Raw genomic sequence first — 24,541 nt, 5'->3', positions numbered from 1 at the left:
CATGTTTACATTTTTTAGATCTTAGTCTGGCTGCTGCAGGGGACAAGAAAAGAGGGGAGACCCTGCAGAGGTAAGGCACCAGCCAGGTGAAATACACACACACAGGGACATCAGAAAGGCCTTATTGTCCAGCAGTGCTCAGCAAACGTCCTCGAGCATTCCCAGTAGAGGGACAGCAAGTGCAAAGGCCTGGGGGTCTGACCGAGTGATCATAGAAAGCCTCAAATGCTCTCTTGGAACTTAGAACTTAGTGAGAGCTCAGTAAATGGCCATTGCCCTTTGGCCCTGGTTCTGACTTCTGGGCTGAAGTGGTTGTCAGCGAGGCGAGCATGCTCAGGAGAAGTGATCAGGTGGGTCGTCGGGATCGCTGGAAATTGAGGGAAGGCGCTAGGCCTGAGTAGATTAGGGATGAAGTTTCCAGACAGTTTGGAGAAGGAGAAAAGGGATATTTCCCTGGAAGAAGGCTGGGGAGAGAAAATGTTCAGAATCACTGACCCAAAGCATCACCAACCAGCCAAGGAGGTGGGCACAGGTGCAGAGACCCTGGAAAACAGTGACAGGATGGCGATGGATGGGAAGTCAGCCGACCAGCCCAAGTCGAACCAACTGCTCTAGTCTCGACCTGTGCATCTGGCTGGAAGCCCAAGCAAATGGAGTGGACCCTGGGCCTCTGGATGTCAGGACACAGGGGCCGAGGTCTCCCGTGGTGTCTCTGTGGGCAAAGTGGAGAAAGACGTGCTGGGGCCAGGGGGTTTCGGCCAGTTTGTGCTGACTCTTGGCTTACTGGCAATCTGGTGGAAGGTTCCTAGCAGCCTTCCCTGGACCTCCGTCCTTTTGCAGTGTGGAAAATGTGCCCATCGAGTTCACAGAGACCACAAGCCCAGGGAAGGTGGCAATAAGAAAGCAAGAATCAGAACCCACAAAGATGGCCAGAGTGAGTGCAGGGTGAACTAGACAGAAGAAAGTGTGACTTGACCATGATCTGTGGTGCTAACATTCAGAAACACAATTGCACAGGGTTCCAGAGGTCAGTGGCTTAGCCCAGGCTCCTGGGGGAAAGACAGTGAGAAAAGGGCATAATCAGCCCCATGGAAAGCAATCTAATTGGAAAGAGAAGAATTCTGTAACAGTCAACCATCTAGGACAAAAGAAGCTGCCTGTATGGAAGTGAGTTCCCCGTCACTGATTGTATGTGAGCAGGGTGGACAGGCTGTGGGTGGGGGCATTGTCAAGTAGGCCTAGGCACTCCCCGCCATGAGAGTCACAGGTTCACCACACCCATCCTCCCCCTGTACCTCTGCTGCAGACCCACCTATTTCCTTCCCTCTGCCCTGCCTCTGCTGAGGCCAATTCCTCCTCCCAGACAGCCTTCTCTTTCCCTCATGCACATTTAACTCCTGCCCATTTACTCAGGCCCCACCTCCTCCATGAAGTCTTCCCTGACCACCCCTGCCGTTTGGCTGGCAACCCCACACTTACCCCCATGTTAGCCTGTGACATCACTGTGCCTGGCCCATGCGGGCACAGCCTCATCATGCTGATGGAGTTGTGCACTGTGCAAACTATGTCAAATAAAATAAAGGGCAAAACCCATCCCCAGTCCTGCCACGCAAAGAGATCTAACAGGTCTCACTTTTATGGGCCCCTCCCATCCTTGGCTGGTCCAAGGAGGTGGGAGCCTGAGCCTGAGGCTGTCAGGAGGTCAGCCCAGCCCCACCCCAGGCCCTGCACATCTTAGGGCTCAGATGCTGTTTCTGTCAGAGTGAGGAGAGAGGCTGCACTGTGTTATGGAAGAAGCGGGAGTTGGGCTGGGCTGAGCCGGATCCGGGCTCTGGAATGAATGCACTGTGTGGCCTCAGGCAAGTCGCTTCACTTCTCTGAGCCATGGTTTACCTGTGAGGACAGTAGCAAAGTCCTGGTGTAGGATGTGGGTGAGGCCCCTACTTAGCACAGTGCTGCCGGAGGGATGCCCCCAACAGGCTGGTTCCCTTCCCTGCTCTTCAGTTGGAGCCTGGACTCGGGAGGGAAATAGGCCTGGATTCAAATCCCAGCTCCGCCCTCCATTGGCTCAGAGACCCTGGACAAACTTCTTATCCTTTCTGAGCCTCCATTTCCTCCCTTGTAAAATGGGAGAGTAACCTCAGCTCATGGGTTGAAGTGTCCATTCTCCCCTCTCCCTTCATCTCGAATGTGTCCCCTTTCCCCTCTCTGAACTAGACCCGATTCTCCACCATCCGACTCCTCCCCACCTTCAGCCTGCATGAGCCTGCCTCCTCCAGGGGGTCCCCCTCGATTGCTGTCTTCCCCAGTGCTCTGAACGCTGCGTCACTGCCAGTGGACACTCGTTTCTGCACATGACCAGACACCTAGGACCCTTTCCCTGCACCGGAGGCCTTACTGGGCCTTCCAGTCAGATGACCCTCTGGACGCACAGAGGGACCAGGCTGCGGGCACCTGCAGGGTCCTCATGGTAGTTCAGAAACCCCTGCGTGGCATCTGGCCCACGGCCTCTGCTTGGAGGTAGGCAAAGAACGCTTGGTTCTGGGTTAGGTGGCCCAGCCGTGCCTGGCCTGTGACCCTGGACAGGTCCCTTCCTCTCTGAGCCTCCATGTTCGAGTCTCCCACAGTGCTGTTGTGGGGACCACATGCATGGATGGATATGTCTGTCCTTTGCAAATGGCACAGGTGTGAGATGCTGGGTGGTATGGAACAAACATGGCCTTTGGAGGTAGCACCCCTGGGTCCCTGCCCTGCATCGGCTCCCGCTGTGACCTCTGCCCCTCAGGACCTCAGTCTCCCAGTCTGGTAAATAGGGGAAGACCAGCCTTCCGAAAGACTCTGATGTCTCCAGTGCTTGGGGCACAGAGGAAATCCTAAAGGCCTAGAGCTTGTCCCCAGGACGGGCAGGCAGACACAGGCCCATGTCTGCGGTGTCTTCAGCCTAGCCAGAGAGAAATGTGCAGGACTCGCAGGCCCCACATCCCCAGGGCCGGGCAGGGGGAGCTGGGTGCCAAACCAAGCGCTCAGCTGCTTCTGCTGCGGACGTGCCACCAGGGCGGCTGCAATGTCCACTTTGCAAGGGAAACCAGAAATTCAGATTTTCACATGCAATCTCCCAATGTTTAAGTGTTGGCAAGAAATTCCAGTTTCTTAAAAGCCTGTGTGGGTCAAGCAACATACGGGAGGGCCCTGGAGTGCAAACCCTTTTCTTAGTATTCTAAGGTAATTTCTAACTTTTAGGAAAGTTGCAAGAATAGTGCACTGAACGTCCGAATGCCCCCGCCTCTGATTCAGCTGTTGTAGCCGCCATCCCGCCTTTGCTCTCGGGGGCCTCAGTCTCCCCACCGCCAGGCAGACGGGATGGCCCTCAGCCCCTTCCTGCTTCAGCTGTGTCTCGCAAGAAGAGGTATTCTTGTGCGTAACCACAGCACAGCTACCAATTCAGGAAACTCAGCACTGATGCAGTCCTGTTCCCCGACATAGTGTCCACGTTCACATGTGCCGACTGGCCCCGCAGCATCCTCCAGGCTGGGGCCCAGTGCAGGATGCTGTGTGGCGTTTAAATGTCCCACCTTGTCAGCCTCCTTTGCTTTTCCTAGAAGGTCAGTGGTTTTTAACCCTCCTGGGTCATGAACAGCCACAGGAGTTCTCCAGAAGCAACAATCCTTTTTATGAGAAATAAATACCCCCAGCTTGTCACTTTGCAGCCCTTTGGGAGATTCGCGGATCCCTAGAGAATTCTGGCCTTGTCTTGATTTGCAGCTTGGGGAAACTGAGGCCCACACACATGCTCGTCTCTGAGGACCCTGCGACTTTATCATCCAGCAGCATGGCCTGTTTGAAGCATCTCATACTAAATTCCGTGGGAAAACCAGCAACTTGGCACCGTCAGTATGGCCATGGAAGGGCAGGGGCCAGTGGGCAGGGGTGAGGGCGGTCCATAAAGGCAGCAGGGCCTGGCTCCAGGAGGCCCAGTGGCTCGGCCCCCTGTGGGACCCCACCCTCCTCCATCACCCCTGGAGCCAGAGCATGAACAGCGTGAGGTCACCCGGGACATCAACACACCCTCTTGGGCCTGCTGCCCACCCAGCCCACCAAGCAGAAGGCCAGGCATGGGAAGCCCGACCTGCTGCCTCTGCCACTGCCACCTGGGAGCCTAGGACTTCACCGTGACGCAGGAAAGCCCAGTCCGCCGCTCGGCCCATGCTCTCTCCATTACACTACCCTGCCTCTTCTCCACGAGAGGCAGTGAGGTGTAGTGGATAGAGCACGGGTTCCAGTCCCGGCTCCACCGCTCATAGCTGTGTGACCCTGGGCCATCGCTCAACCTCTCTGAGCCAGAGAGGCCGCAGGTGGGCGGAGGGGCTTGGGGTTGTGCCTGCGCCAAAACCTACACACAGGGCTGTTGTGAGGGGGATGGGCTGGCAGGTGCTGAAACGCTTTGCCAGCTGTCTAGTGCTCCGAGTGCGTTGGCTTGCTTGGTGCTTGTGCCGGAAGCAGGTAACAATCCCCAGAAATGGCCTCCATCCCCTCCGCACATCCCTACCCCAACGAAAAGACCTTTTAGAAAGTCTGACCTCTCCCCTTTCCCTGTCCAAAGAGAGGCTTGGGAAGTCAAAACCGGGAGAGTGAGGAGCCCTGGGTTCGAGCCCTGCCCTGTGCCTCACGCCCTGTGCAACCTCAGTCAGCCATTTGCTCCCTCTGGACTCAGAAGCTTTATTTTGTAAAACTTGACTCCTCTAGCTCTGCCTTCGGGGGCTCAGTGCACCCCACTTGCCACTGCATGAGGTTTTGGCCCCAAGATGCCTGCCATCTGGACCAGGCCTGGAGCAAGTCTGAGGCAGAGATGGGCTTTGAGCGTGCAGTGGGGAAGGTTCTAGTCCACCCTCAGATCACCTTCACGGGGAAGGAGTGGAGGTTCAGGTGCGGCAGGACAGGCCATCCATTGGTGCGAATAACAGTGCTCCTGGGGCCGAGCTCCTCTCTGCTTTGTGGATGGATGGATGGATAGACAGACAGATGGACAGACGGGAGCTGGATGCTGACACAGCTCCCAGCACTCTCCTGCCTCCCTCTTGCTCCTTGGGGCCTTGTCCCCAGACAGCTCTGCCTCTGACTTTGTGCACAAGCCTTCCCGGCAAGAAGGAGAGAACGGGAGACTGGAGCCAACCCCCTCCCCGGCTCTGCCCTCACAGGCTGAATGCAGAGGTGACTTCTCTGCTTCCTGTCTGGGAGAGCTGAGTGACGATGATGATCTCACCCAGGGATAGTGGCCACCAAGTGGGAAGAGCCGCTCAGATAGCGCAGGGCACATGGGGACCCTCCACGAATGTTAGTTCTCAGCTTCCCTCCCCCAGAATACTTCCAGTGGCTCCCTGCTGGGCACCGTACAGAGACCCACCCCTGCGGCCCTCCGCTCAGGCTGCTTCTCCCTTCACAAGCCCTGAGCGTCAGCCCAGCCCCTCCGCGGCCGTCACACTGTCCAGCCTCCCCGCCGGTGTCTGCGCTGCGCCTCCCGCTGGCCCACGCGGCTCCTGGGCCTCTGCTGTCTTGTGTTGCTGCTGACCTGTGTGCCTGTCTGCTCCCATCAGTCCCAGCCAGACAGTGAGCTCCTGGAGGGCAGGGACCACAGGGGCCCCTCGGACCCCAGAGCACGGCCCAGAGGTAGACTCCGCCACATCGTGGTCCAGGCAGGGAACGCTATGTGGTCAGTCTATCTGCTCAGGCCTCTGCTGGCCCATCCAAACCGAGATCCAAACTCCCTGAGATGCTGCCTTTTAATGGAGGTGCCCCCCCCGACCCAGGAGTAACCGTGGTCTCCCTGAGACCTGAAGTGCTTAGACTTCATTGCTGAGAGGTGCTGACATAAGCCAGTCCTCCCCATTTTACAGAAGATGAAACTGAGGTCCGGTGAGGAGAGGGCTGGCCTCAGGTCACATAGCAAATCAGAAGCAGACAGCAGACTGACCCCCCTGTCCCGTCCTCCCCAGCCCAGGGCTCTCTGTGGACCACATCCCCCTCCCCTGATGCCTGTGTATTATCAGGGACCCCATGGAGCCTTGGAGGAGGTGGGGGCTACCGGATGGTACCCAAGGGACTATGGACATGGGGGCCCAGTGCACGGCCCAGGGGAAGGGGGTGCCATACCCAAAGGGGTCTCGCCTCTGTCCCACCCAGAGACCCATGGCTTGTGTGCCTGGTTCCACGGCTGGCCACAGCCTTGGGGGTTAAGCACTTCCCTCTGCAGGGGGTCCTGGGGCTGGCATGTGACAGTCTGGGGTTGGGGGCACTGTGCAACCTCAGTCAGCTCTCTGCTCTCTCTGGGCTCAGAAGCTTCATCTTGTCAAACTCTAGCTCTGCCACGGGGAGCTCAGTGCACCCCACTTGCTGGCCTGCTCTGTCCCTCCTCTGGCAGGAGGGGCAGCCAGGCTCTGAGGTCCTGGCAGGGGAGAGGGACAGCCCAGTGAGGTGTGGGAGGAGGGCTAGGTTAGATGAATTTGACCCTTTGTAAAACCATAAAGATGGCTTAGTGAGGGTGTGTGGATTCTCCATGATACACCTAACACAGCCCCACCATGGAAAATCCAAAAAAGAGCCAGCAATGGCCGCAGTGCTGGGTTCCAGCTACAAGCCTCTGCAGCGGGAGGCGGGGAGGAGACTCATGCTCAGAACCTGACCCCAAGGGGCTCACAGTCTAGTGGGGAAGCCAAGCCTGGAAGCACCCCCAGGGGAAACTGCAGGGGGAGGTGCAGAGGAGAGAGGTGAGGTCCTTTTGTGGCAATCAGGGGAGTGAATGCCCCTAAGAGGAGAGGCATTTGTCCTGAGTCTTAAAGAGGAGATTTTGGACAAGAGGTGAGGGAAGGGCATTCATAACTGTGTGAGCAAAGTGGGGAATGGGCCTAGGGACGGGAGCTGGACAGAAAGACCCAGTGAGCTGTGCTGCTTCCAGGGCAGAGGGCCCAGGGCAGGAATCAGTGGTCAAGGGCCGGAAGAAGGGTGAGGTCTGATCCAGGGTGGTGACCGAGGCGTTTGGACTCTGGGGAGCTATGGAGGGTGTCTGAGCTGGGGGACAGTGGTCAGAGCCAGGTTGGGCGTGCTGCTGGGGTACCGAGAGAGGGAGGACCAGAGAGGGAGGTTGATGTCCCCAGCTCCTCCAGCTCATCTAATGCTGGGGGCTGGAGGACCCTCCCCACCCCAGGCTCATCGAGGCTGGGTGGGGGTCATGCTATGCCTTCACCTTGTGTCCCCGTGTCCCCGTGTTGTATCCAGAGGCCACCTCCCTGGCTTCCTCCTCCTTCCTCCCTCTTCCTCCCTCTTCCCCTGCCTCCCAGTTCAAAGCCGCCAGCTCCCTGCTGTGATGGGAGTGATTAGATTAGAAGGTGATTTGGGGTCTGATTATCTTGCGTGTAAATTGGCCCCCTGTGTCTTTTTCCATCCCGCCCAGGGCTGGGGAGGTGGGGAGCAGCTTCTCCATTGCCACCCAGGCAGAGCGAACTTTTTCACGAATATGTTTGGGAACAGAGAGTGAGGCCTTGTTTCCTGGGGAAGAGCAGGATGTGACAAACAGGACAAAGACCTGGTGACCCTGGGTAGGCCACTTGTCCCAGAGCCTCAGTTTCCTCCTCTGTAAACCACGGGCCAGTGTGAGGACTAATAATGAGATGACGGCATGTGAAGAACTGAGCATGATGCCTGGTAGGTGTCTTACAGAAGGTAGCAACGGTTACTGCCACTGCCGTCTACACCCTGTGAACGCAGGGAAGTGGGTTCATCCCTCGCCTTTAAAGGTCTACAGTGACCTCACCCCACTGAGGTGAGGTCTCTGGACCTCAGTTTCCTTATCTAATGCTGCTGATAGCTAACAACCCCTTCTGCTAGCCCCCACATGAGCTGAGCCAGTGCACAAGAAAGCACTTTGTCAGCAAGTTGTTATAATTCCCATAGCCCCATAATTGGGCCAGGTTCTCCCAGTTTGTGCCCCTTGTGGGGTGGGTGGACTCCAAGGTCTGCCTGTGATAGAAAAAACACCAGGCCTGGGCTGCTCGGACTGGAGTCAGTGTCCGAGCTCACTCTGTGGTCCCCACTGTTCCCTACCCGGGGATGAAAGAGCCTGGGAACAGGCAAGGAGTCAGCTGAAGAACTCACCGTCTGAGAGCCTGGGTGCTGGTCCAGCTCACCAGGCTTCATGCCCCTTATGGGAGCCTTCACGACTTGCTTTACCCATCATGGATGGACAGGCTGACCTTTTCTTGCCTCAGAGGAACTTACTGGAGAGTATCTATCTGTCTCTAAAGCACTTCAAGATCCTGGAGGCCAAGAGGCTGAAACCCCCCACACATACAGGCCCATGTCCACACACACATGCACACACACAATCTCAAGCTCTCAGATCCTGGCAGGAAAGGGAAGGGGTAGGAGAAACCTCTTGAAAAGTGAAAATAGGTCCCTCTGCTCTAAGGAAGGAGCTTCGAGCCTTGACTCAGAACCTCTTGCTCTTGCTTTAGATACAGTTGTAACGGGTTGGCTCACCTAGGCTTCAAGTCTGAAGCAAATGGGAAGATTGGGAGCAGGACATTGGTGGCAAGTTGGCCTGAAAGTGGGAAGAAAATGGCAGTCGATCTCGAGGGGAAAGAAGGAAAAACTCTAAACAGCAAAAGGAGCTCAAGAAGCCAGTCATCGGGCCGCTTAGCGTTGGGGGTCAGTGGCCGTGGCCACCTGTCGAGTGCACCGAGCATGGTTCTTCCTGCACAGCCCGGGGACAGCCTGAGACCCTGCACCGAGCGGGACTGGATTCTTTCCTCTCTGCTGAAGGATGAGCTATGTACTGTGTTATTGAGAGCTTTCTAGCCAGAGCCTTAAAAATGAAAACTGGAAACATCAGGCACCTGACAAGCCAAACTTTACTTATCTAGGTCCTTTACTAAGCAGAGCGTCCTCTTGTCAAATAAGAGCTGACACAAAAATCCCAAAGATGAGTAAAAGTGGGGCCACTCTGACCAAAGACCCCCGCCTCACCCTCCGTGGCCCCCTGCCGGCCCCCTGAAAGAATTCCAAGACCTTTTAGAATCCAGTTTGAAAATCTAAGTTTCAGGAAAATTCTTCACTTTTCTGGCACCGTGAACCCCTTGGAAATCCTGAGATCATCATGGGCCACCCCTATTCAGAATGATGTTCTGTAATGCATAGAACAAAATACATTGAATCACAAAGGAAGCCAATTATACTGAAATAGTTAAAGTGATAAAAGAAAATCAGTGGGTGATACAGTAACATGTGTGCTTCCTTATTAGCACACTGAGTAAGAAGATCTAGCGGTCAGTGCCATACCTGCCTTCGTTATACAAGAAGGAAGGATAAGCGTCAGTGGTGTCTGCAGCAGCTATAAAGTGATATAAAAAAATCTGTGATTTTTGCAACGTGCGCAATGGTGTGGGCACCACTGACACTCCTGGGTTTTGTTGCTTACGTTCTTAATGTGGGGAAATGCTAACTTTCAGTTCTATGTTTGTGAAAATAAAGATGTCATTGCTTTCCTGTCCAGGTTCCCAGAGACCTGATTTCTGTCCCCCGATCTTTGGAAAGGAGGTGGTCCCCATTTTAAACAATCCTGTTCAGGGCTTAGTTGGCACTTTTTTGCCAGTTGCAAAATTAAGCAGAATGAGGTCTGGTTCTAGTTATATCAATAAGGAAAAGAGAGAGTGGTCCCTGCTTGGCACGTGAGGCTGCAAGAGGAGTGGGGGAGGAGAGAGGAGGGAGGAAGGCACCCGCCAGGACTGGGTGGAGGTGGTGGGCCTGGGCTGTCTGGGGCCCTGAGAACTGAGGTTCAGCAGTGTTTAAGCCCCAGGCCCATCACAGCACTGTCCCAAGGTGAAATCATCTTTAAAGTACTCTTTGAACCTTAACCACAGGCAATGCCCAAGGACCTCAGCAGGCAACTTGCCGGAAGCTGGCTGGGACCGGGTTTCTTCCACTCCTTGGGGGCAGGGGCTTGGGCCATGCGGTGGTAACTTAGCTTTCATCCCCTTCCCCAGGGACCCACGTGATGGAGGGCTCTGGACGGATGGTGGTGACCGCCGTGGGCGTGAACTCTCAGACCGGCATTATCTTTACCCTGCTGGGGGCCGGTGGTGAGGAGGAAGAGAAGAAAGACAAGAAAGGTAAGCCCAACCCCGTCGCGTACCAGGAAAAGAGCTCTTAAGGCCACAATTTCTGTTGATTCATTCACTCAACAAAATAGTTATTGAGTGCCTTTTATGTCCACACCCTGTGCCAACAGCCGCCTCCTGCATCCTCGAGGCCTTGCTTGGGCCAGGAGGCTCTGTCTGTTCCATCTCCAGGGTCTTGTCCCAGTCTCTGTCCTGTCCAGTCATGTCATGGGGGCTCCCCCTTCCCCCAAGGCCAGGCCAAGGGTGCCGAGCCTTTTGCCGAGTCTCCAGCCTCAAATGTGACCATCATCACCCCTGATACCAAATAGAAATCCCCCCCTCCCGGGTGTATTTGTCCACTGTTCTCAACTCCACTGAGCAGAACTGCTCACTCGCCCAATGTAGACTCTCCCCAGTCGTGGGCAGAGGGGCTTCTGGAGAAGGTGGTCAAATGCATGTCTCCAAGTCAACTGCTGTGAGTCTCCTTCCAGTGCCCCTGGAGCTGCCGCCTCAGCAGGGTTCTGGCTTATCCTCCCCCAGGAAACAAGATTCCTCACTCCTTGGGCTCCCGTTGGTGCAGCAGGTGGGCCGCCTCTCAGCAGGGGAGGGATGGTCAGAAGACACAAGACCAAATCCCAGCACTTGAGGCCCAAATCCAAGGCCAGGCCTCTGGCCCAGCACAGCCAGTTCCTTCCCTGACACTCACACTTGGTCTTGGGGGCAGCTCCCTCTTACATCTTCAGTCTTTTGTCTTGTCTCCTTCCCCAAGCTCCAGAGGAGGGTCCCCAACACCCAGACCTCCTGGAGTCCAGGAGAAGGAGATGAGATAGTAGATGGCCCCTCCTTCCCTTTGACGGGCGGCCCTGCCACCTCCAGCTCTCAGAGTTCAACCAGGCACAGAGCCCAGGTCGTGATATAAGATTCTTTGTTCCCAGGGGCAAAACCTCTTTCCTAATGGGGTCCCCCTAAGATTACAGCTGCCCCACCAGCAGGAACAGTGGTGCGAAGCTGAGATCTGGGAGAGCTGAGGTTCAAACTGAGGACAAAGTCTTGGCCAAGGGGCCCAGAGCATGTCAGGTCAGCATCCACGCAATGATGTAGAAGCTGTGGCCAGCTGTAGCCCCAGGTGTGGGCAGTCGGACAGGATGCAGCAGCTCTGCCCACTTCCTTGGCCTCCCTGGGGCCTGGGTAAGAGACAGAAGCACCTAGAAGCTCCCTCAGGCCAGACTGATGTTTTCAAAAAGGCAGTACAAAAAGAGGCCTCTTCTGTCCCCAAAGCAAAGGCCCAGGTCCCTTGCTAAACATTTACCTGCACCCCAGCGAGATGGGGGCCTCAGTGTAGAGGGAAGAGGTGAGATGTGGAGGGGATGCGGCAGAGGAGGATGGGGGGCCCAGCCTCTCAGGCCCCCAGGAGAAGCACGGGACCTTCTCAACACTTCCATCCCATCACCTCCACCAGGGACGGTGCTTAAAGCCTGCCCCCTGGGGGTCCCCGCTTCAGGATGACCCCGGGCGTGCCCAGGTGTGCACGGGTGTTCACATGGGCGTGTGTGTGTGTGTGCGCGTGCGCGTGTGTGTGTGTGCGTGTGTGTGCGCGCACACAGAGGCGGCTGCATGTGCTTCTCCTCATTAACGTGTCTCAACAATCATCACACAGGTGTGAAGAAGGGGGATGGCCTTCAGCTACCAGGTACAGTAAGACACCCCTCAGGGTCGATGGGGTTTCTAGAAATAGTAGCAGCCATGGACCCCTGAGCCCCGGCCCTCGACCCCCAGCACACAGCTAGAGGGGCTACCTGACAGCTGCAGGCCCTGCCCCGCCCCGCCAGCCCTCCACTGTACCCCCATGGGACAGGCCAGCCCCCCAACCCGGCCTCCCTGCCCTGCCCGTGCTTCCAGTGCAGCGGGCAGCACCGCCGTCTCCATGCACCCTCAGCCCCATGGCACACCCCGTGACCCTCAGCCCTGCTCCCTGCCTGCACCCCACAGGGCCCGTCCCAGCTTCCCCTCCCTACACGGCACGGCACCTCACCCCGCGGTCCCTGCCCTCTCTTTTCCCCACCCCAAGACAGAACACAAGGGAATTGGACCATCTCGTGTCATTTTTTAATTTCTCAGTTAAGGAAAACTCACTGGTACCTCCTCTGCCTCATGCACAAAATGCAACAGGCTTGATGCATCCTTTTAAATAGTGGGACATCTCACATGGGGTCACCAAGGCAACCTTTTGAGTGCCAGTCAGGGCAGGAGGAGTTGGCCACGGGCAGTGACCTGAGTCGAGGGCATGAGTCCTAAGTCACTGCCGAGGACGGATGTTCTTTGAGGACACAGCAACCGTCACAGCAAACACTCATTCAGAATGGCTGGTGCCCACACTGCTCACCACTTGGTGGACGTTTTGAATCGACTCCTGGCTACGGGCCCCTCTGGCTCTGACGGGCAGCCAGACCCCCCTCCTCATTGAACCCTCTCTGACAAGGACCCTCCTGATGGGTTGGGTCAGCGGGGTGCCTTGGTCCAGACCTCACCACCGACAGTGCCATCCCCCCAAGCACATTGATCATCCTCCATATTTTATTTCAAAGACCCTCCATGTCTTGAGTTTTTTTCCCCTTGATTTCTTTGACATCTCTATGGGAACATTTCACCCCCGACCCCCAAATTTGAGTTCCTCGATTTCCAACGGAGCTTTCTTTTTTTAAAGAATATAGTCATGTTATCTCCCACAAGTTGCTTCATGTCTTGACTGTTGTTGCTTTTCTCCATTGTGACACACTGCATTTTCCATCCCTCCCACCCCCGCAGCGGCCGATGGTGCGGCAGGTTCAAATGCTGCAGATAGTGCAAATGCCAGCCTAGTCAATGGTACGTCTCCCATGGCGAGCTCTCGGTCTGGGTTGGATGGGCGTCTCCCCCCACCCCCAACTCTGGGCTTGCCTCTCCCTGTTCTGGACAGCACAGATCTTGGATGTGCATGGGCAGCTCTGGGACCATCATCCTTTCACACGGGTCAGGTGCTTAAGAGAGAAGCCACCACCAGGGAACCAGCTCCACTCCCACTCGCGGCTGCCCCAATGGCGCGGGCTGCTGTTGGTCCCTTGACCCCCAGAGGAGCCCAGAAGAGGGACATGACCTTGGCTTCAGACTTGGCCCCCACGAAGCAGTGTCCCACCCAGTGTGGCCCTCTCCTAAGCACGTTCCTGGCCCTGGCTTTGGGAAGAAGGCCTGGGGGTCAGGACCTGGGCTGAAGCTGGCGTCTGGGTCCCCAGTGAAAGCTTCAGTCCTCCACTGGACAATTCCCTCGAGGCAGGGGGACCCAGGCCGGGGCTTAGCTCCTGGGCCCCATCAGTAGCATGGCTGAGCCACTGGTAGACATTCTTCCTCTTCTCTTTCACGGAGCAAACGGGCCGGGGGTTCACTTGGGCTCGGGTCTAGTTCTGTCCCTCGGATGTGGACTGGTGTTTCTTGCTGTTGCCTGTGCTGGAGCGTTTGTCCTGAGTTTCTGCATTCTTACTGGCCCCCTCGGGCATGGGCAGTGGGGACAGGGGGATGCCACTGCGCCTGGGGTCTGCATCTTAACCTCCTTACACACAGGCAGGAAGGAATTCCATTCACTTGTCTCCAAGCCTTTAGAAGATTTCTTATCTCTGTACCCTCCCATCTTCAGCTCTGTTTACTCAGATACATCCCCCTCCCCATATTGGTTAACGTATAGTCACCCAGTCGTCTCCTGAACTGCTGAGAGCTGCTGGGGCTCCGTCATGAAACCATTGCCCCGGAGAAGTGGAGGAAAGGGAATGCTTTCCTCCAGCATCACGCATCCTGGGCACCGGGCTGCGCGTTTCTCATCCATTGTATCATTTACTCCTCACCACTCCTGGGACACATAGAGTTCAGATCCCACCTCATCCTCCCATCCCCTGCCCAGACCTCTGGCTGAGCCACCCGGATTCAAAGTGACCAAAGATGGAAGCACCTAGTAGACGTCAGGGGCTGGGCAAGACTCCTCTGTGAGCAGCACCTTGCCAAGAAGGCTAATTCGGGTGTGGGTCTATTTCAGGCCCAGGAGGACAAAGGAGGACAACTTGAGTTGTGGGTGGTGTCACGTGCGGGAGAGGCAGCAGGGATACCAGAGAGACCGGACGCAGGCAAACCCACCTGACAGGGCGGAAGGAAACAGGAAGTGGCGTCCTCTTTCTCCCAGGACGATGAGCCTGCTGGGCTCAGGAACATGTCGCCTGCATCCAGGCTGGCCAGTCCCAGAAAAAGGACAGCCTCACTTCCAACTGTAGCAGAAAGCTCCAAGTATCCCAAGAAAACCTGCAGGAAAAGATGGGGAACCATCATTTCTTAACCACTGACTGTGTGCCAGGCACTTTGCAGGCATCTCATTTAATCCTCACAGAAACCCTGTGATTCAGAGTTTACTGTCCCCACTTTAAAGATGAGGAAACCGAGGCTCAGGGAGATGGTCACAAAACTAGCAAGTAGCAGAGCTAGGATTTGGACCCCAGAGAGCCCCAGATGAGTCCCTTGCTTCTGAGAAACCAGACCATCCACACCAAGCAAAGCACCCCCAGAACACAGCTCCCTTCCTCAAACATAGGCATTGTTGATTGTTTTTATCTGGCCACGTGGTCACTGTGGAAATAAAAGAGGAAATTGCTAGCTTGGCTAATGGGCACACCCGGGCTATCGCATCTGGTAGTTGCAATGCAGATAAAGGCCCCATGTGCTGTCTGGCACCAACCGCTGAGGCCCAGTCCTCCGGTGCACTTCAGCCCAGTTAGTAAAATTATTTTTAAAAATAAAAATGTTGTAGTTCATTCCTCTTGGCTCTGAAAAGCCCTTTTCGGTTTTGTTTTCTAATCCGGTAGAAAGAATTTTACAGTAGAACAGCAGGGACCTTTCTCTTTAATCCCTAGGGTGGGTCATGGACCTTTGGCCGTGAGAGGCAGCAGGAACAGCACTGCACTGCCCTAGAGAGATGGTGTGGGGCTGGGATCCAGGAAAGCTCCTCTCCCCTCTGGATCACCTGTAACATGGATATGGTGGTGGGGATGAGACTAACGCAGTCACAGGACTGCCGTCAGGATGCTCTATAAGTGACGGCTGCCTCTGAACCTCCTTGGGCCCCAGTCTCCTCATCTGTAAAACAAGAGTGATGAAAAGCCCTCCCGCCCTGCCTTGCAGGGTATCAGGAGACTGACAAGAGCTGAGACACTTGCAAACTGCAGAAGGGCGAGTGGTTATCCCTCAGGCAACTCGTAGGTGCTCCGGGAGGTGAATGTTGCATCCCCATGCGATGGAGGGGGGTGTGAGGCTGGGAGAGGTAAAGCCATACAGCTGTTTGGTGTCAAAACTTCGGCTTCAGAAGCCCAGTCCCACCAGTGCTGCCTCAACGCCCCTCCCCTGGGCTCAGGGGGCTGAGGGGTGGCAGCATTCTTCCCGAAGGGGCAGAAACGTGCATGCACTTTGGGGCCAGCTCTCCATTCAGGGGTCTGCTGACCCCTGGCAGAGACCTCGCTGTGTCTGCCTCCCTGAGCCGCCGTTACTCATCTGTAAATGAGTGTGCTGCTGGTGCACCCTGGGTAGAGGTGTGGAGGGGAGGAGGTCACGTAGGTGCCTGGAACACGAGCAGTGAGAGTCTCCTTCACAGCAAACGTCTGAGGGTGGCCCACCTCCTCAGAGTCCTCCTGAGGTGGTGGGCCCATGGGCAAAGCTCTGCATGAGCCCAGGGGACAGGAGGGCGCCCCCATCCCCTCAGTGCCAGCAGGTGAAGGCAGGTGTCTAGCTACCAGGTAGCAGCCACCAGTGCCTCCCACCCTGCAATCCAGCCCACATACCTTGAGCCGAGACTAGGGAGGCGGTCTCCCAGGTGGCCCTCATTAGGGAGTGGGGAGCCCCAGACTCCAGCCCTTTTCCCAGCCAGAGAGCATCAGGCCCTGATACACAGGGCTCGGGGGCACCCAGGAGACCCCACCAACCCGACTTCACCCGTCTGCGACGGCCCAAGCTGGTCAACCCGGAATAAAGAGCATGCGCCCCGATGGCAAGAAGAGGCCGGCAGCTTCCTCTTGGGAGCCAGGGCACTGCCACCACGCCTCTGGGCACGGGGTTGGGGGGCACCTCAGAGCCCACCGCTGGGGAGCCCCTGCCCACCCTTTGCCTGGATCACCCCCAGTGAGGCTGCACGGGGAGGTGTCCATGCAGGGGCTTCACGCCCTTTCATAAGGAGAAGGAGAAAGTGAAATCGTCCTCCTGGTGCCAGAAACTAAGAAACACAGTGGCCAGACTCCTCCCCGTTCTAGAATCTCTCCTGTCTCTCCCTCTCTCTCCCTCTCTCTCCCTCTCTCTCTCTCCCTCTCTCTCTCCCTCTCTCTCCCTCTCTTTCTCTCTCTCTGTGTCATAGTTCTCTTTGCCTCCTCTCAGACTGCAAAAGGCACCAACCAAATTACTCCCTGGGGACATGAGAACTCCCACCCCTTCTGTTGCCTGCCAGGGACTGTGGTCCCTTTTACCCTCAAAGACTGCCATGTAATCTGTAAGACGCTCAGGGCCAAAAGAATCCCCACAGAAGCGCTCTCTCTGTGCCCCCAGAGAATCAAGAGCGACCCTGCAGCCACTGCGGGTTTGCTCTGGTCTCGGGAACATCCCCAGCGTCCCCGGACAGAGGGGCAGAGCTGGCTCGGCCCTCCCTCCACCTGACATGAATGTCCGTGGCCCTGTTGCGTCTTCATGGTGACCGACGTGTGTTGTCTGTTCTCTGTTGTCTGTTAAAATTCTTTGTCGTGTAGGTAAAATGCAGGATGGCAATGTGGACGCCAGCCAGAGCAAAGGTAACCCTTTTGTATTAACCTGTGGTCCCTGCAGCCCCTCCCCTCTGGGTCTGAGGGCCACACCAAAGGCAGACGTCCCTTCCGGCGGGTGCCTGACATCTTTGGGGGGGTAGCTGTGATGCCAGACCAAAGGGAGGCATCACCGGCTAAGGACATGTCACCTACAAGCCAGCTTCTCCCCAGCCTTTGAGCCAGGTGGCCCGTTTAGCTGAAGACTTGCAGCTGATTCTTTGAGATCTTTATGGGGCTAAGGGGTCGGGCCCCAGGCTCATCCATCAGTCCTGTGCTGAGGAAGTGGACGGAGACTCTCTTTTTTACTTTTTCAGCCCCCTGTTTTCCCCTTCTACCTGGTCACTACTTAATATCCCAGCAACACGGCCCAAGGACCAACTGGGAAAAGTCCAAATGAATGTGGGCAAAGCCAAGGGGCCATTTGCAGAAGGGCCTGTGGGCTTGTTCAGGCCCAGAGGAGACCCCAGCCAGCTCCTGCTGGATATCTAGGGTGGAGCTGTGTCACTCTCTGCTGTGTCCTGGATTCCAGGTCCAAGGCAGCCAGTGGCCCTGGGACCAGGGTCTCCAGTGGGAAGAGGCTAATCCCCCACTGCAGAGCTTCTGTGCTGGCCATGCAGGGGACCAGGTGGGGGAGTGAGGGCCTTTCCATGCTCCCCTGGGCAGGTGGGTGGGTGCCAACATCCCCACCCTGCAGGCTAACCTGTGTGTGTGCGTGTCTGTGTGTGTCTGTGTCTGTGTGTGTGTGTGTGTGTGTGTTTGTGTGTGTGTGTGTGTGTGTGATCTGCCCCGCGCAGCCAAACAGCAGGACGGGGCGGCCGCCATGGAGATGCAGCCACTCAAGAGTGCCGAGGGGGGCGATGCCGACGACAAAAAGAAGGCCAACATGCACAAGAAGGAGAAGTCGGTGCTGCAGGGCAAGCTCACCAAGCTGGCGGTGCAGATCGGCAAGGCCGGTGAGCAACGGCTGGTGCAAGGGGGAGCGGGGCACAGGGGGGCCCACAGGCAGGGCCCTGGTCCAAGCTGGGCCTCCGTTACTTCATCTGCCAAATGAGGGCTTACACGAGACCCACCTTCTCTACCATAGCAACCGGCCTGAGTATTCACACAGTACGCGCTCAGCTGGCACTTAGGGAGGCAGAAGAGTAAAGCTAAAAGCTCGGGCTCGGGGGCAGCCTGCCTGTGTCCTCGTCCAGCTACGGCTGAGAGCCTGTGCACGTAACTTTGCCTAGCTCAGAGCTTCCGCCTCCCGGTCTGTGGACTTGGAATCCTGAGTCCCTACTTCACAGGTTGCTTTGAGGATTAAAGGAGGTCATTTACACCTACAGATGCCTGGCACTTGGCAGGTGTGGTGGCTGGACAGAGGGCGGATCCTGTAAGGCCTGAAGTCTGCAGTGCAGGCTTGCTCCTGAGGACAGTGGGAGCCCTGGCAGAGGTTTGAGCAGCGGAGGGCAGGGATGGAGTTGAGCTCTATCACGGCCGCCTGCCCCAGCTGCCATGCAAAGGTCAGATTGAAGAGGTTGAGGGCAGTGCCAGGAGCCCAGTGAGAAGCCCCTTGTTGGAGCCCCCGCACAAGCCGGGTCTCCCACCTGAGTTGGTAGCTGCAGGTGATAACTGATGGTGACCCCTGTGGCCCGTGAAGCCAAGCCCAGCTGCAGGGTGAGCCCTGCCTGCCTGACATGGCCCTGGCCCCCCCTCCCGGGTAAGGACGTGGCAAACGCGAAGGCCTCCCCATCTGGCTGCCTGCTCCTCCGTGACTGTCTCCCAGGCTCTAATTATAGGCACTACAGCATGGAGAAGAGAGGCAAGTTACAGGCTTGGCTGTCTATATTTAAACTCAGGGGCCTGCTGGGAGCTTGGCTTCCCGCCCCTGCGACTGTCAGACAGGGATCCAGCCGGCTCTGCGGCTCTGCAGCTGGAGGTGGGGGCTGGGGAGCGACGAGCCCAGGGATTTCCTCCATCCCTGCACGTGGCAGTGGAGGGCAGGGAGCAAAGTGATGAGGGCAACCCCTGGCCTTTGAAGCCCTCTTGCATGTCCCTCCCCCACCTCAGCCCTGCCCAGCATGGAGTTCAGAGTTGAGCACTTCTGGGTTCACATCCCACCTCTGCTTCTCTCATGGGCTGAATTCCTTGAAAGCAGAACCTGAAAGGGTGGGCACAGGATTTGGGGAAGGGTGAGACCTCTAAAGGGTAAGGGGTGCAACAGGGCCCAGGAAGAAGCCAGATACAGCCAAGGTTTCCAGAGAAATCCCATTCTCCGCCTGATCCTTCCGGGAGCCCTGGAGCATGAGGACCTCTGCAGGGGCTGGGCTTCTGGACCCTCACATCGGCCATTGGATACTGGCCATCAGATTGGGGTGGGTGGACTCCCAGGCGCTTTCTGACAAGGAGATGCCAGTTGCCCAAGCGACCTCCTCCTCTGGCCGAGGCTGCAGGTGTGGGTAGTCTCAGCGGCACCTGCACAGCACGTGCAGCAGATGAGGGTGGACGGGCACACCAAGCCGGCAAGAGGGGTCCCAGGGGTATCCTGGCAGGTAGCCACCTGCAGGTGCTTCCCTGGCCTGTGGCCTCGGGCAAGTCACTTACCCTCACTGAGCCTCAATTTCCTCATCCAAGAAAGGACCCCCTGCTGTTTCCTCTGCCTGGAACACTCTATTGTCTCTCTGCTTAAATATTACCTCCTCCAGGAAATCTTCCCTGACCACCCTAGCTGAAGTAGCTACTGGGCCTACCATTCCATGTCGCTTTTTTTTTTCTTTTTCTCATCCTTTTTAGTTTTATTGAGATATAATTTATGTACAAAAAATTGCAAACATTTAATGGACAAGTTTCAACATATGCATATGCCCATGATACCAATTACCACAACCAAGGTACTAAACATATCCACCACCTCCAAGAAAGTCCTTGTGTTCTTTCATGGTGTTTTTGTTTTTAGTTTTTTGGGTTAAGAACACTTAAGACCCCCTTAAGCAATCCTGAAGTGCATGATACCACATCGTTAACTGTCAGCACTATGATGTACAGCAGAGCTCTAGAATTTTCCCCTTCTAGTCTCTGCTTCTATGAGTTTGACTCTTACAGATTCCTCATCTAAGTCCTTCTGTGTCTGGCTCATTTCACTTAGCATAATGTCCTGCAGATCCATTCACGTTGTTGGAAATGGCAGACCTTCCTTTTTAAGGCTGAATAATATTTCAGTCAATAGTATCAACCACACTTTCTTTATCCACTCATCTGTCAATGGACATTTGGGATGTTTTCTTATCTTCAGCCTGTGTCACTTTCTGTCACATCTCCCTGGAGTTTTTCTTCACAGCGTTATCCGTATCCAAATTATCCTGTTGATGTGTGTTGAGTTTATTCACATGATCACTCAGCACCTACTACATGTTAGACACTGTACCAGGCAATTTACATGTGTTAATTGCATTAACTCCTTACAAAACCACATGAAACAAACATGCATCCCCATCATACAGAAGAGGAAACTGAGGCTCCGTGAGGATCCAGCCCCAGGCCACAAAGCACATGTGGCAGAGCTGGGATGTGAGCCACAGCCTGCCTGACCCCAGAGCCCTTTTAGCCGAGGGTTGGGGTCCACAGTGCACTTCCCAGGGACGCTCACCCCCAGGACACCCCCTGAGCAGGCCTCCTCCACCCCGTGTCACAGGCCTGGTGATGTCGGCCATCACCGTGATCATCCTGGTGCTCTACTTCACCGTGGACACCTTCGTGGTCAACAAGAAGCCGTGGCTCCCCGAGTGCACACCCGTCTACGTGCAGTACTTCGTCAAGTTCTTCATCATTGGCGTGACGGTGCTGGTGGTCGCCGTGCCCGAGGGGCTCCCTCTGGCTGTCACCATCTCGCTGGCCTACTCAGTGAAGGTGAGGAGGGGAGAGCGGGGCCGGCCAGCCGATGCAGCTGAGATTGGCTGCCCCAGCTCAGGGGCATCCATGGGGTGGCTGGTGGGGCCAGAGCTGGGGCTGAGAGAAGAACTAAGTAGAAGGCAGTGGGCACATTGGAAGCTCGGACAGAGGATGCGTGCAGGAGCCTGAAACACACATGCCTTCAGGACAGCCATGCCCTGGCCCAAGGGACAGCCACTATTCAGCCCAGCCACTATTCAGCCCAGCCGAGGGTCACCTGGTGGCGATGAGGCCCCGTGTTGCCAGGTCTTCACATTTTTTTTTTCAGAAAAGCCAGAAATGAGGATTTAATATAAACTCTCCTGATTTTTAAGCACTGATGATCCACTCAACTTTAAACAATAAATTAAAATGCAGACATCACCGTATAGGCCCAAACCCATCCCCGTCCCATCAAAGGCAAGTGGGTGTCTAGCCCTCGCACTCATGGGCCCCACAGTCGCCGAAGTACTTGTTTGACTGATCTCAGTGTTTGCTCCCTAAAGTTTGAAAGAGAGAAGCCTAAAATAAAAAAGGTGTCTGGCTATAGGAAAACCCCTCCTCTCAGAAGAAGACCTACAAGTAGGAGGCTTTGAAAGCAGTTCAGCGAAGGGCCCACAGGCTCATGAATGCCTTGGGGCTGGGGGCTGCTTCTCAGTGGCACCCTGACGGCAGAGCCCCACCACCTCCTGCTCCCAGGCCCAGGGCCATCCGTGGAGCCCAAACACTGGGGTGAGGGGGCTGGTGTCTCGTGGGCGCTGGGCGCTGACCTTCTTGGGGACACTTCAAGTCCAGCTCACCCCCAGGTCCTCACACCCTGGGCTCATCCTCTTCCCTTGGCCCCGTGGCTTCCCCCCTTCAAAGGGCAGGGCCCTGCGCTCCTGTTTCTCAGGGCCCCGATGCCAGGATGTCCCTGTGAGGGCAGAGGCCTGGGCACGTTTATAAACAAGGCATTTGCTTTGAGGCATTGGCACAGCCGCCAGAGGGCACAGTGAGCGTCAGTTTCCAAGCTGGAATTTGGGCTGGGCTTGCCGATGTAATTTCACACAGAAAAAAGATCTCAGGACAGGCAGGTGCCAGAAAGTGGCAGCTCTGTGTGAAAGATACCGCCCTTATCATCTCCTTGTTCTGGGGTTCTTGAGGAAACTCCATCCCACAAACCAAAGCCCAAACCGGTCACAATATAATGCTGGTCGGGGGCCCGGGGGCTGGAGATGGAGACCCTCACACAGCCATGAGTCGGGACCCCCCTACCAGAGCCAACCAGCTGAGCTCGAGGTCTCCTTAAAAGTCACCCAGAGTTGGTTTGGGGGGACCACGCCTTCTGCACCTTAGCTTAGGCCTCTACACCTTCTACAGTTTGTATCTCTGGCACCTGTGCCTTCAGCCGCCTTAGGTAGTATTACTTACACAGTCACTTGATAAACTCAGTACAGCACCCCGACCCAGGAGGGGCAAACTCTCCCCTCTCTGAGCCTGGACCTACCCTTCGGGAGCTGCCACCAAAAAGGCAGAGGTGACCACTTAGATCAGCACTGTCCAGTAAAGAGATGACATGAGCCACATGTGTGATTTTAAATTTCCTAGTAGCCATGTTAAAAAGAGAAAGTAGGAAAAACAGTTAAAATTAAAACAATTAAAATTAACTGTAATAATGCAATTTACTTAACCCAACATGCCTGAATTAGTATCAAGCCAACGTGTAATAGGTAACACTACACCAACTGTCAGTGAGATGCTTTACACACCTCTTTTCACAATGTCTTCAAAATCAGACGTGGGCTTCACACTAACAGCACATTTCACGTCAGACCCGCCCTGCTTCCAGCGTTCAGTAGCCTGATGTAACGACCGTCCTGAGCAGTTCAGGCCTGCACATTCTTTTTTTGTTTTAATTGAAGTAAAGTCTGTTACAATGTATCAATCTCTGGTGTGCAGCACAGTGTCCCAGTCATGCATATACATACATATATTCATTCTCATATTCTTTTTCATTAAAGGTTATTACAAGATATTGAACATAGTTCCCTGTGTTATGCAGAATAAACTTGGGGTTTTTTTTAATTTATTTTTATATATAGTGGCTAACATTTGTAAATCTCAAACTCCCAAATTTATCCCTTCCCACCCCCTTTCCCCGGTAACCATAAGATTGTTTACTATGTGTGCGAGTCTGTTTCTGCTTTGCAGATGAGTTCATAGTGTCCTTTTTTCTTTTTCTTTTTCTTTTTTTTTAGATTCCATATATGAGTGATATCATATGGTGTTTTTCATTTTTCTTTCTCTTTCTGGCCAGGCCTATACATTCTTAAGCCCAAAAGACAAACTCTCGTCAGAGAATACAGATGGGCAGAGTCCTGATGGTGTCACTTACATGGGTTCTTGGACTCTAACCAATAGAAATTGATAAAAGGCCAGATGAGAAATTCAGACAAGGCTTTACTGGGACTCGTTCTCCAGCACAAGGGGGCCAAACAAGTAACGGGTGCCCTTGTTCACGCCCTGAGTGGGAACGAGCTGGTTCCTTAAACGGGGTGAGGGTGGGGACAGACCAGTGCGTCAGGCTGGAAGGGTGGCTTAGGTGGTCCGCCCAACCCTTGGTGGTGCTGTGTGCAGGGATCATGTGCAGTCAGTCCCTGCTCTTGCTGCTGGCACTTCAGGAATAGCAGGTGTGTTTTGGCCTTTTTCTGTTCATACTTTGCCCCAGCTGCAAATATACGCAGTTATTTTTAGTCCCTTATAATTTCCTTATATTCTGTTGCTGGAGGAGACGTTTCTCCAGGTGCAAGCACTCCAGAAAAGGGCCCCACGTCCCACGTCCCAGCCTATCTCAATGGAGTGATCCAGGCTGTGAGGTCAAAGAGCTGGGTTCACATCTCAGCTTTAACCCTCACTAGCTGTGTCATTTAGGTCAAGCCACTTTGCCTGGGCTTTTTGGATTGCCAGAATGTGAAACCTTCAGGGATTCTTGTAACATCAGACAAGAAGTGCAGAAGAACTTTGCAAACCGTAAAGTGTGTTGCAGGCTCAAATTGCTGATGCCCATGGGTTCAACATACACTTCGTTGTGACTGTTACCACAGGTTATAAGAGAAACTGCAGTAGAGTATAATTCTCCCATTACTCGTTTTTTTGGCAACATGAGCTGCTATTAAAATTATTCTAATTGCACTCCTTTATAACCTTTGTTATAAAGAGTTTCTTTATAATATCAGATTCCTAAGCACAGACTAGAAGTGTATCTGATTCAGCCTCTGGTGACTTTTCATATCCATCCTGGCCAGAAAGGGTCACTATGTCAAGAGGACCTGCATTAAGAGTGGTGGTTCCCTAAGAATCACTTTATTTTCATTACTTGCTTGAGAACCTGGAGGAAGCTAGCAGCATGGAGCTAGAAAGAAAGGGAGGTGAATACAAGAAAATTAATAATACATAGAGTGGGATTCCCTCTTTGTTATAAACTTAAAAATAAAGGACGCTGGTATGTAAGATGTGTCAGTGCTGGGTGGTAGAATGATGGCTGATCTGTTTTCTTTTTTGTGCATCTATATTTAAAAGAAATTTGTGGCTTTTATTATGCAAGTTATGGTACCTATTCATTGTAGAGAAATAGAATCTGCCGATTTTTACAAGAAAGCA

General features: G+C 54.8%; 1 protein-coding gene across 7 annotated transcripts in view; it reads left to right on the top strand.

Moving 5' to 3' along the window:
- The window catches only part of ATP2B2 (ATPase plasma membrane Ca2+ transporting 2), a 330,440-nt gene that overhangs the window by 263,648 nt on the left and 42,251 nt on the right, over positions 1 to 24,541 (top strand). For all 7 annotated transcript variants that reach the window (XM_032458949.1, XM_032458953.1, XM_032458950.1 and 4 more), the window contains 6 exons: positions 10,032 to 10,157; positions 11,803 to 11,835; positions 12,951 to 13,010; positions 16,943 to 16,984; positions 17,791 to 17,949; positions 20,667 to 20,881. In XM_032458949.1, the coding sequence (XP_032314840.1) occupies positions 10,032 to 10,157; positions 11,803 to 11,835; positions 12,951 to 13,010; positions 16,943 to 16,984; positions 17,791 to 17,949; positions 20,667 to 20,881 (635 nt within the window). The remainder of the gene's footprint in view (positions 1 to 10,031; positions 10,158 to 11,802; positions 11,836 to 12,950; positions 13,011 to 16,942; positions 16,985 to 17,790; positions 17,950 to 20,666; positions 20,882 to 24,541) is intronic.

The sequence above is a fragment of the Camelus ferus genome, chromosome 17, assembly GCF_009834535.1.
Source record: "Camelus ferus isolate YT-003-E chromosome 17, BCGSAC_Cfer_1.0, whole genome shotgun sequence".
Lineage (NCBI taxonomy): Eukaryota > Metazoa > Chordata > Mammalia > Artiodactyla > Camelidae > Camelus > Camelus ferus.
The sequence above is the reverse complement of the archived record's forward strand: the minus strand, read 5'-3'. Positions and strand labels throughout refer to the sequence as shown.